A 13,019-nucleotide genomic window follows, 5' to 3' on the forward strand; every position below is an offset into this window, starting at 1 on the left:
TGTGTGTGTATCTGTATGTATAAGTTTATGCTATGCAGTGTGTGTGTGTCTGCATGTATAAATGTAAGCTATGTAGTGTGTGTGTGTCTGCATGTATAAGCGTGTATCTGCATGTATAAGTGTATGCTATGTAGTGTGTGTGTGTCTGCATGTATAAGTGTATACTATGTAGTGTCTGTGTATCTGCATGTATAAGTGTATGCTGCATGTATAAGTGTATGCTATGTAATGTGTGTGTGTATCTGCCTGTATAAGTGTATGCTATGTAGTGTATGTGTATCTTCATGTGTAAGTGTATGCTATGTAGTGTTTGTATCTTCATGTGTAAGTGTATGCTATGTAGTGTGTGTGTATCTGCATATATAAGTGTATACTATGTAGTGTCTGTGTATCTGCATGTATAAGTGTATGCTGCATGTATAAGTGTTTGCTATGTAGTGTGTGTGTATCTGCATGTATAAGTGTATGCTATGTAGTGTGTGTGTATCTGCCTGTATAAGTGTATGCTATGTAGTGTGTGTGTATCTGCATGTATAAGTGTATGCTATGTAGTGTGTGTGTGTATCTGCATGTGTAAGTGTATGCTATGTAGTGTGTGTATCTGCATGTGTAAGTGTATGCTATGTAGTGTGTGTATCTGCATGTGTAAGTGTATGCTATGTAGTGTGTGTGTATCTGCATGTGTAAGTGTATGCTATGTAGTGTGTGTATCTGCATGTGTAAGTGTATGCTATGTAGTGTGTGTGTATCTGCATGTATAAGTGTATGCTATGTAGTGTCTGTGTATCTGCCTGTATAAGTGTATGCTATGTAGTGTGTGTGTATCTGCATGTGTAAGTGTATGCTATGTAGTGTGTGTGTATCTGCATGTGTAAGTGTATGCTATGTAGTGTGTGTATCTGCATGTGTAAGTGTATGCTATGTAGTGTGTGTGTATCTGCATGTGTAAGTGTATGCTATGTAGTGTGTGTATCTGCATGTGTAAGTGTATGCTATGTAGTGTGTGTGTGTGTATCTGCTTGTATAAGTGTATGCTATGTAGTGTGTGTGTATCTCCATGTGTAAGTGTATGCTATGTAGTGTGTGTATCTGCATGTGTAAGTGTATGCTATGTAGTGTGTGTGTGTGTATCTGCATGTATAAGTGTATGCTATGTAGTGTGTGTGTATCTGCATGTGTAAGTGTATGCTATGTAGTGTGTGTGTATCTCCATGTGTAAGTGTATGCTATGTAGTGTGCTACTGTGCATTTTTGCTGACTTTAAAGGCCAGAATTTAGAATATTAATGGGGAATGCAGAGAGCAGTTTTAAAGAATTTATTATTAAATGTCCAATTAAGATAAAAATATTTAGCAATGTCTTTGCAAAGGATAATTAAATACATAGCTCACATAGCCACACCAGTGGTTTGAGCTTGTGTTTGATTTACTGCCTAAGTCAGTGCATTAAAATCTATGACTTTATTTAGAATTTTATTTATATTACTTTGGTCTTATGATTTTAAGCCCCGCCCACCACATTTCATTTTTTTTTTGCCGCGGGGGTGTCCCTCTTTTGAATTTTGAAATGTTGGGAGGTATGTAACCCCATTATAGTCTATGGGCATTTCATTATGTAATTCACCCTTGTCATTCCATAGAAAGCAGCTATAATCTCACATAATCTCATTTTCAGAATATGCTACTGTACCTGGGGAACATATCTGGTAAATATCTATTTGATATATATCATAGTTTTGTTGCTTCAACACTTTTAATTTTACATCCCATTAAAGTCTATGGGCATTCCATTTTGTCATTCACCCTTGTCATTCCTTTTAGTACATCCCCAAATATTGTGACGTATGAAGTTAAATCGTTGTTTGACTTTACCCTGTTTGAAACAGCAAGTCCCGGTTTACATGCTGCATTTGCCAATTGACTCTAGTGGCTTCACACACACTAACTGCCAAACTGTAGTACATTTAAATAAACTAAAAAAAAAAGCCTTCTATGTTGTTTCTGTAAATACTGTGTCATGAAGGGAATATTGCTTTTAATCTTCCCTTAACAACAAGAATGGTATCTTCCGCTTTACCATAGGGAGCGCGTTTCTTCGCCACATAAAGGTCGTACCATTTTAAGATGGCGGGTACGTGGTTTTACAAAGTGAAATACAGAAAGATTTGACAGGGTTAATATGTAATAAAGAAGGACCAGTAGTAAAAAATAAGCACCGGTGGGCAGATGTGTAAGTGTCATTGTTTGGGGAGGAGCAGCTTCTTCTGAAACATCCCAAAACAAAATAGGCGGGGACTGGCTGGCTTTGGAAAGTTGTCAATAACTATGAGAGAAAAGTTTTGGGTATAGAGAGAAGCAAACGCTGTATGCTGCGCGATAGGTCACCCTGGCATGGATTACGTTACTAGCTTCACCGGGAGGAGCGGCCGGGTGCTGAAGGGCACGGCTAACAGGCTATGGCTCGGGTTGCGAGAGGTTCATTTTCAAGACTACCTAAAGGAAGGCGTCATGCATGACTCGCCGCCGGACAGCCCAGATGAGTTGCACCCTCTGCCCTCAGGTCAGGGAGAGCACAGCACCGTAGCGTTATAAGCAAAAGCTAAAATATGTCACTTTCTCAGCTATTATATGTGGAGGTATTTCCCTTTAATTTAACCCCTTGGTTGCAAGAGTGAATTGAAATTCTCACTTGTAGCCAAGAGTATAATATTCATTCCTGCAGATGAAATAGTTAAATACTGCTGTCAACGAGAAAGCACACAATGCTGCAGTGTTTATAGCCTTTAAATCAGCAGATCCCAGAGTCCAATGCCCCAGATGGTTTGTGGGTGTTGTGTTTTTGAGGCAGACATTTGGTTAAATTCATGAAGAATTGTGTGTTGCTCTAAGGAGCTGATTCATTAAGATTTGGAGAGCTGTCTTATGGTGTAGTGAAAAGCTTCACTGGACAGTGATTCAGGATATAGATGGGACTCATCTGCAAGTTCTCTGTTCTAGTCAGACTTTAAATAACCCCATGATATACATTTATTTATCTATAGGTATTTAAGGGCAATTGGTCACTTTAGAGTTGTTTGTAAACTTAGTGAATCTAATTCAGTGTCAAACTGCTAGAAACTACTATATTTCCAGGTGACGCAGACTTACTGTGTGTTGTAGCCAACAGATTCCTGTGACAGCCACACACGCAGCCAAATGCTGTTGCATTGCAAAAAACAGGAAATAACTATTGTGGTTTGTAGTAGGCAATATTTGTACTTGATTTGCTCTCATATGAAAGTACAGCATTGAAAGCATTCACGGTTATGCCCTGTTGCATGCTTATATTTTAAATGGGTTTGCCTCTTGCATGTGTAATTAGAGTTTGCAAGAATAATGAGCGTGTTTAACATTTGTCAGTAATGATGGTGACAGTCACACAGCGCACTAGTAGAATATCTGTACTTTGAAGTATACTGTGTAATTTAGGATGTTGCTTCACAACAGCTGGTTGGAGACAAACCTCCCCTCCTTGTCTTTAGATACATTTGTGTAAAATAAGGGACGAGGAAGAGTAAATGATGGGGGGACTAACTTGTCATTACCAGCTGTAGATTATTGCAGTTGTCTCCTGTAGCTAACATGCATTTTATTCCAATAAGTGGTTAAGCATTATTATTATTATTTTTTTGCAACAAGATACCCTTTGTATGGGTTCCTGGATATATTAGATGCTATCCACATTGGTTCATGTGGCAGACTAGTGTGAAATCCATTTATTCAGAAGCAGTAAGTTACATAATTACTGCATCAATTTTGTTTCTACAAGCAGTTTATTATGTAAAAGGCATGAAAGAATGCAAGATCTCTCTTTTTTGTCTATATGGTTTGCTACTACTTTGATGTAGAGGGTTATAATTATGCAGTAATAAGTTCTAATGCATTATGGCATCTTATTTTAGCACAAGTGTTTGTGAGTACTGTGTTTAACCCAAACAAATAAGTTAAAGGGACATCTCATTACTTTGAGAGTAAAATGTTTAATTATGCACAGAAAAAACAAAAACTTTTGCCATTCACATCCTTCAAAGAGCAGCAAACAACTTAAACCAGCTACATACAAGACAGAAATCGCTTAAAGAAGCGAACACATTTACAGCTAGCCGTGTACTCACTAGAGTTTTAAAGCTTTTTGCAATTTAAAATGATTTAAAATGCCATTATACCACACACAAAAAAAATAATATAATAGTTTTAACACTACTGACTGCAAGTCTGTGTGTTTAGCTCACTGCAAATGTTTAATTATGTGTTTAAAAGTACATTTTAGGAGCTGCAGAGCGCTGCTGGTCCCAAGCAGACACAACTGGTGAGCCTCAGCAGTTGCACGACCCAGGTGCGTAACTGCTGTCACAAATAAATAAATAAATAATAAAAAAAAATATATATATATATATATATATATATAAACGCAGGGTATTGATCTATGTCCATTTTGGTATGAAAGTGAATGTATAGTTTGAGGAATAAGTGCCCAGTTTTTAATAATCCTATTAAAAAAAAGGGCACTTTCATTATTATTATTATCGGTTATTTGTAGAGCGCCAACAGATTCCGCAGCGCTATTCATCAAACTTTAAATTACACTGCTTTTGTTAAAATACTTACCTTTTCTTTCTGCAAGACGCTCCAAGCACTTCTCCAGCCCGTCACAAGCCTCTTCTTACGTCAGGAATGGTGAATCCGGCGAAACCCTCCAATCACGGCTTCTCCCCTGGTGGAATAGTTGCCTCAAGCAACGCTGTGATTGGTGGAAGGCCAGAATTGTCATTTCTGACGTCGGCAGAGGCTTGCGACGGGCGGAGAAAGCACTGGAGTGGCTTGCAGAAAGAAAAAGTAAGTATTTTAAAAAAAGCAGTGAAATTTAAATTTTGATGAATGAAAGTGCTCATGTTTTTAATAGAATTATTACAAACCGGGCACTGATTCATCAAAATTTACATTCACTTTAATGGCACCATTTCACCATCAAATGCAGTCATATTAAAACAATCGTTAACTTTGGGTTTCTCACTGAAATTATTTACATACATGTGCATTTATAACATAAATGTTTGTAAAAGCTTCTCTGGCATCCCCTTTGTTCAGAAATAGCAGACCTGCATGGCATAGCAATTAGTTTTTGGCAATCAGAAGGCCACCAATTGCAGCTGCACACCACACTTCTGAAATTCCCATCTGTGAAAGGGTTAATTAGATAGCTGGTAAGGGAAATAGTATTTTAGTGCAGGGATTACCCTCCCGCCTTACTCTTCCTACCTCTCTGATCCCTCCCAAACAGCTCCCCACTCACACTCCTGACAACAATCTTAAGTACTGGCAGACTTTTTAGGATTGTGTTTTTTTTTTTTCTAATAAATTTGTATTTTTTGTAGTGTAGGATACCCCTTACCCTCCCTGATCCTTACCAAACAGCTTTCTAACCCTCTCCCTCTCAATGGTGTTTGCCATCTTAGGTACTGGCAGCTATCTGCCAGTACCCAGTTTATAGATTTTTTGTTTGTTTTTGAGCCTAGTTTTCAACAAAGGATATCAGAAGAATTAAGCAAACTTGATAATATAGGTGAATTGGAAAGTTGTTTAAAATTGCATGCTGTATCTTAATCATGAACATTTAATTTTGACTTTACTGTCCCTTTTATCATTACTTTTCCAGGCAACAAGTTTCTATGTAAGTCTTAAAGTGAAGGTCAAGTTAGAAGCACAGCCTCTCGGCATTGCATAGACTTATCAAAACGAGCAGGACTTTAAGTCATGATTTTTATTAAATCTATTTACTTTCTTTTATTTTTATCTTTAAAGTGCAGCACTCCCGCCGTCCGTCCCGCCATCTTGTCTAATTGATTGACTGATGACTTATCTTAAACCAACTAATCCTTGTTTCCTCCCAGGCCGTGATGTTTACGCAAAGGGGCTGAACGCCCGGGGGGGGGGGAAACAAGAATTAGTTGGTTTAGGATACGTCATCTGTCAATCAATTAGACAAGTTGGCGGGAGGGAGTGCTGCGCTTATCGGCGGAGCAGTTTAAAGGTAAAAATATAAGAAAATGAATAGATTTTAAAAAAAAATCATTACTTTAAAGTGAATGTCAATTTTGATGCTAAAGTGCTCGCTTTTTTAAAAATTCGATTAAAAACAGGGGCAGTTTAATTCATCAAAATTTACATTTCACTCCTGTTGAGAAAAAAACTTACCTCTTAGTCTTCACAGCAGCTCCAACTTCCTCCGGTCGTTGCAAGCCATTTCTGACGTCAGAAATGATGGATAGGTCATCCTCCAATCACGGTTTCCCCCCCGGGGGAATCAGTGTCTGATTCAACGCCGTGATTGGAGGAAGCCGGATTCCTCATTTTAGACCCAGGAAGAGGCTTTGCAACAGGCGGAGGAAGCTGGAGCTGCTGTGAAGATTAAAAGGTAAGGGTTTTTTTTTTCTCTCTACAGGAGTGAAATGTAAATTTTGATGAATTAAAGTGCCCCTGTTTTTAATCAAATTTTTAAAAACCGGACACTTTAGCATCAAAATTGCCATTCACTTTAAACTCCTGCTCGTTTTGATAAGTCTATGCAATGAGGCTGTGCTTGTTACTTGACCTTTACTTTAATTTCCCACCCTTACTGTCTTATCTTTTTTTTTAAATTGCTAGGAACGGGCAAAGTAGTTTTATGTATGAAGCCAGAATCTATTCATTGTGCCTGTGTACTATATTTTTTTATTGGTTAACTTGTCACTATAGTTCAACATTTTTATATGTTCAAGGGATATGAAGCCAAACATTTTCTTGTGTGATTCCGGCAGAGCATAACATTTTAAAAATATTTCCAATTTACTTCTATTAAATTTGCTTTGTTCCCATGATATTCTGTGTTGAAGAAAAACCTAAGTGGGCATCTGGAGAACTATATGGCAAGAAATATTGCTGCAATCTAGTGCTCTTGCAAATGGTTAAAGGGACAGTATACGCACATTTTCATATAACTGCATGTAATAGACACTACTATAAAAAATAATATGCACCTTGTTAGAAGCTCCCAGTTTAGCTCTGTTTAAAAGGTTAACTGGAACACCCACTGCAAGTGGGAAATGTCAGACACTCCCCCCTTCCTCTGCATATGAAAATACCCTTTACACAAACAGGAGCAAGCTGGAGTAGGTATCTGACGGTATTCTCCTAAAACTTTGGGGCTTGGTTAGGAGTCTGAAAATCAGAGCAATGGTTTTTAAAAATAAGCAAAACTATAAAAACATTTTTTTTAATAAACCCTGTATGGGCTATATAAATGGATCATCTTCAAAACATGTATGCAAAGAAAAATCTAGTGTATAATGTCCCTTTAACATTCTTGCAAAACTGCTGCCATATAGCATTCCAGAAATGGGCCAGCTGCTAAGGTCCTTGCTTTTCAACAGAAGATACCAAAGAAAAATTGATACTAGAAGTAAGAAAGTTGTTTAAAATTGTATGTTCTATCTGAATAATGAAAGGAACATTTTGGGTTTCATATCCCTTTAACAATGTATTGGTGAACCATCAGTTTACATTTATTCATTGTAGCTCAATGACCAAGCTTTTGCAATTGATTTTGTTAATATAGTTTAGCTGCACGTTTTGCACAAGTTACATATACTAATGTATGGTGTCTTTTGTATAAACCTATTCTTCTTCTCGTTTCATCTGCTGGTTCCTGTGAGAAACCACTAGTATGGCCACCTGTGTTTGTACAAACTGAGTAGGTGTCAATGCTTCGGTATGTACGTTGACCAGATGGCTCTAGATTATAAAGAAGAGACTACTCTGTATTGGTTGTGTGATTTGTGTGACTGCAGCTTTGTGTCTGTATTGTTTTGTAGAAAAAAAAAGACCTAGCTGTACTTTTTCAGAAGTAGCTTGTTCATATAATTTGATATAAAAAAACAACAAACTGACTGTGTCTAGAACAGTATCTCTAGCCCAATCTATTTGTCCCTGTTGATCATTTACATGTTCTGTCGCATTAAAGGGACAGTCTACTCCAGAATCCCTTTATCCATTCCCCAGTTTTGCATAACCAACACAGTTATATTAATATACTTTTTACCTCTGTGATTACCTTGTATCTAAGCCTCTGCAGACTGCCCTAATCAGTGCTGACTTAAATAACTCCACTGGAATGAGCACAATGTTATCATTATGACATACATGAACTAGCACGGTCTAGCTGTGAAAAACTGTCAAAATGCACTGGGATAATAGGTGGTCTTCAAGGACCTACAAATTGGCATATGAACCTACCTAGGTTTAGCTTTTAATGAAGAATACAAAGAGAACAAAGCAAATTTGATGATTCAAAGTAAATTGGAAAGTTGAATTATGAAAGTTTAATTTTGACTGGACTGTCCCTTTTAAGATGTGAAAAAAATCTGATGCTTTTTAGACACAGCAACAGCAGAAAAGGTTGTCAAATTTGCTTCATTCTAATGGTATTCCTTGTTGAAGAGCATTCCTAGGTAGGGAGTGTGCACAAGTCTGGAGCAGTCTGAAAATACTGTTGCCATCTAGCGCTCTTGCAAATGTAGAACATTGTTTAACCCCTTAAGGACCAGCGACGTACCCTGTATGTCGCTGGCCTTTTTTTGGGACTTGATTGTTTTATAGTGCGGTCTTGCCACCAGCGTTGAGACTGCTCTATTCCACAAAGCCTTCTGGAGGGAGGGTATTAATAGCGTCTTCTTGCTAGACTTGTGCTATTATGTCCTGAAAAAACCCTTAACGACCAGTGACATACAGGGTACATTGTGGTCATTAAGGGGTTAAAGCATTTTTATAAAACTGCTGCCTTTATAGTGCTCCAGACACGCCTTAGTTTTTGCACCTGCTTTTAAACAAAGAACACAAAGAGAACAAAGCAAGTTTGATAATTGAAATTAGCGAATAAAAAATCCATTTTTTTATGTCCCTTTAAAACAAAGCCTTTTTTGGTAGCATAAAGTTTTATTTTCTGCATGTCGCCAACAGCTGCAATGACAACCTCTTCAACAACACTAGCCCACGTATGCGATATTCCTCTGATCGCAAGCTCTATGCATACATTCTTTGTGAATACTTATTAGGTCTGTGCATGCTATTGAATGCTTCTAATGCAAGCTCAATAACGGGTGCTGGGGGAGTGATGGTTGTGGTCAGTTTGTGAACTCTCCCAGCACTGTATGCCTCAGTGTACGTTGTGTGCTCTCTGACACTGAGGCATACGTCAGTGGCTTCACAATGTGTATGCGTGGGACCTGGTAAATTCTAATTGTGCGTTTTGCAGGTCCTGTGCAAGCGTAAACATTTTCTACCTAGGTAGCCCCCTCTGTTATTGGACGGAAAGCTTAAATATACCTGGAATTTCAAACAGAGATTGCAGCATACAGAACCTCTAATGGAATCTAATTTTAAAAGATCTAGTTCTATCAATCAACTTTGCATTAGTGGGGGAATCATGATTTCATTTCCCTTTACATATAAGGTTGGTAAAGCAGGAACAAATCTTAATATAAAAATAAAGTGCACCATCCTTTTCATGTTTAAAAGATAATGTTCCCATTCAATGACAAATACAATTTTAAATGCTTGAATGCAGTTGCCAGTATTGCAGTTTGGAAAACATAAGATCACTGTCTTGAGTTATACTCCCTGACTTTTAGTCTGTGTAAGCAGATTATATGGTTTTAATGGCTGCTGACAGAAACTCATTTTCTGAAAATTGTAGTTTCTATGCTTTACTGTTTTTATCACAGCCTATTATTTACTCAACAGAGTAAGTAAAATGTTAGTGTATTTTTTTTTTCTTTGACTCTTTAGCACTGAAAAAAGATGGTATGTCTGTAATGCCAGTTGATATTAAAGCACACACGCACATGTATGTTCAGTTAGCATGAATGAATGCTATATGATGGGTATTCCAGGAAGGGGCGCTTTTGTGCTACAGCGCTGCTCCACATCAAACAGTGCTGTGCTCTGGCTGCACTTTGTAAGTTTTTCTTTAAGGTACAGTCTACTTGAACATGTTTATTGTTTTAAAAAAAAAATAGTCCCTTTTATTACCCATTCCCCAGTTTTGGATTACCAACACTGTTTTATTAATATACCTTTTTTCACCTCTGTGATTAACTTGTATCTAAGCCTCTGGAGACTGTCCCCTTATCTCAGTTCTTTTGACATACTTGCATTTTAGCCAATCAGTGCTGACTCCACAGCAGTGAGCACAATGTTATCTATAAGGCACCTATGAACTAGCTCTGTCTAGCTGAAAAAATTCTTGTAAAATGCAATGATAGGCGGCCTTCAAGAGCTTTGATATTGGCATATAAGCCTACCTTGATTTCGCCTTCAACAAAGAATACCAAGAGAGCAAAGCAAATTAGATGATAAAAAATAAATTGGAAAGTTGTTTAAAATTACATGCCCTATCTGAATAATTAAAGTTTAATTTTGACTTGACTGTTCCTTTAACACAGTGCAGTCAGAGCGAAGCGCTGTTTGAAGAGAATAGTCAAATACAGAGCAGCGACACAAAGTGGCAGTGCAATGATGACTGTATCTCAGGAATTTTTTTAAACCCCGGCCCTAGCGTTTCCCAGTCTGCAAAGCTGCGACTCTAGAATATAACGTTCTTGTGAGCAATGCACCTTTTTTTGTGACTACATTTTATATTGCTACAATACCTTTATAATTATGATGTTAAATCAAGAACAAAGGAAACACAATTATTCAAGAGAAATTCTTTTCTTTCCATTGCAGCTAATTTGCAACACAATTTTCAAATGTTGCAATATATTATAAAACTTTAAAAATATATTTATTTTCTAGTGAATCAACACATTGCAAATGAGCTGGTGCTTTGGTGTAACTGCTTAATTTTAAAATTTAAATTAAATTTCAACGACCTGCATACAAATTTAAAAAAAAAAAAAAAAACTCATTGTAGGAAGTGAAAAAAGTTCTGCCTCTGGGATTGTATATACAGTAAATGCCCATTCTAAAATAACATGATAGCCAATAGTATGCAAGTGTTGTACATCCCAACATTATACTGGATTTGTGATGAAATATTAAGTTTAAAAAAATAAATTACATTTATTTATATATATATATATATATATATATATATATATATATATATATTAGGTTTTTTTAGCTAGTCTTTCAGTCAAACTGTGTGTGGGAACATCTGTATAAGTTGCATATCAGCATCTGAGTGTGTGCAAAAGGTATCTACTGTATTTCCATGCATCATTGTAAGGGCTGTTACAGTTGTTTGCTAGGGCTGTACAACTGTATACAGTACTTTTATAACTTTTTTGAATTGCTATATGCCATTGAGATTCATTATTTTAGATTCATAGTTTTTACAATATAAAATAAATTAGTTCAGTATTTTTCCCAGTTATTAAAGGTACACCACACACAATAAATTTGTTCACTATGCCTGGATGTGTTGTTAGAACTATCCCTTGGGCATACTCCCAACCTTCCCTGCATCTTGTGGGTAGGGCCCGACCAAGCCCACCCAGACCACCTATCAGCACTTATCTCTGCTTCTCCTGTGCGTGCCACTAACCACAAGCTTTTAACCTCTCACATTTTGGAAACCATCAAACCGATGCTGGGAGGCATGCTCAGGTCTTAAAGGGACACTAAACCCACATTTTTCTTTTATGATTTAAAAAGTGCATGCAATTTTAAACAACATTCCAATTTACTTCTATTATCTAATTTGCTTAATTCTTTAGATATCCTTTGTTGAAGAAATAGCAATGCACACTGGTGAGCCAATCGCACAAGGCATCTTTGTGCAACTACTGAGCCTATCTAGATATGCTTTTCAGGAAAGGATATCAAGATAATGAAGCAAATTAGATAATAGAAGTAAATTAGAAAGTTGTTTAAAATTGCATGCTCTTTCTAAATCATGAAATAAAAAAATTGGGTTTCATGCCCCTTTAAGTAACATGCCGTCTTAACAGCGCTGGTCTTTAACACTGTTATGGACAGTATAGAACGTCCTACCTTAGATGGTGTACTGCAGCCTTCATCTTTTTGCAAATGAAAAATAAGACTGGGGGGTGTGCCTAACAGTGTAGCAGTCCCCCATGATCTGATCCCGGCCTTGAAATCATGCAATCTCGTTGAGGATCGCGGGATTTAATTTTTCCAGCAAGTTTTTACATCGGAACTTCATTCTGATCTAAGCCCTTGCCACTCCAGGCATAAAGGGGTTAAAGAGCTTGTCTTCATGGTGTTTTGTTTTTATTTTTCAGCTATTTGCTTGTGTGCAGTCAAGCTTGCCCACATACCTCCTTTTTTTTGTTTAAGAATAGTATTATCCAGAAAAGACCAGTATATGCTCGTAGGCCTTAGCTAAAGAAATATTGTCAATGTAAAGACGAGTTTTACATGTGTGGGTAATCCTCCTGAAGCTTACAGCAATGTAAACGTGTATACTACTCATCGTTTTCTTTGCTGTTGGCTAAACCTCCTGCAACAGGCTGGAATAAAAAAAGCTGCAGCCATAGGGATGGTCAAGGGAACACTGACAGGTGGCAAAACAAAAGGTAAATGTTATATTAAAGCAGCTAGGAATACTATTTACAGTACATTTCTATAGGTTATAGCTAATACAATTTTTTTTTTTGGTGTGTGTGTGGAAAAATGTTAACATTAAGTATTTTAAGACTTCCTTTGGAATGAGATCTACAATGCAGTGATTCATATCTGATACATGTATATAAAAAGAATTGTTTAGGAATGTGCTTCACTATTTCCTGCAGAAGAAGGTGGCTGCTTGTGGCGTTCGGGTCTTTTTGGAACTATTCTTCTTGTGAAAGTCCAACGCGCTAAGATCTGTGCACATCCCTAGTGTTTAAATAAACATACAATAGTGTAGGGTCGATAGTCTTAAAATGACATCCTCTTAGTATAATTTTTTTTAACCGTTATGGCCCTTTAAGGATATTTTTA

At 37.1% G+C, this 13,019-nt stretch overlaps 1 protein-coding gene across 2 annotated transcripts in view; it reads left to right on the forward strand.

The window, feature by feature from the left end:
- The first annotated feature begins 2,275 nt into the window (after positions 1-2,275).
- The window catches only part of OXR1 (oxidation resistance 1), a 420,839-nt gene continuing 410,095 nt past the window's right edge, over positions 2,276-13,019 (forward strand). For both annotated transcript variants that reach the window (XM_053715278.1, XM_053715279.1), the window contains exon 1: positions 2,276-2,559. In XM_053715278.1, the coding sequence (XP_053571253.1) occupies positions 2,391-2,559 (169 nt within the window). In that variant the 5' untranslated portion in view covers positions 2,276-2,390. The remainder of the gene's footprint in view (positions 2,560-13,019) is intronic.

Source organism: Bombina bombina, chromosome 5 (genome assembly GCF_027579735.1).
Source record: "Bombina bombina isolate aBomBom1 chromosome 5, aBomBom1.pri, whole genome shotgun sequence".
Lineage (NCBI taxonomy): Eukaryota > Metazoa > Chordata > Amphibia > Anura > Bombinatoridae > Bombina > Bombina bombina.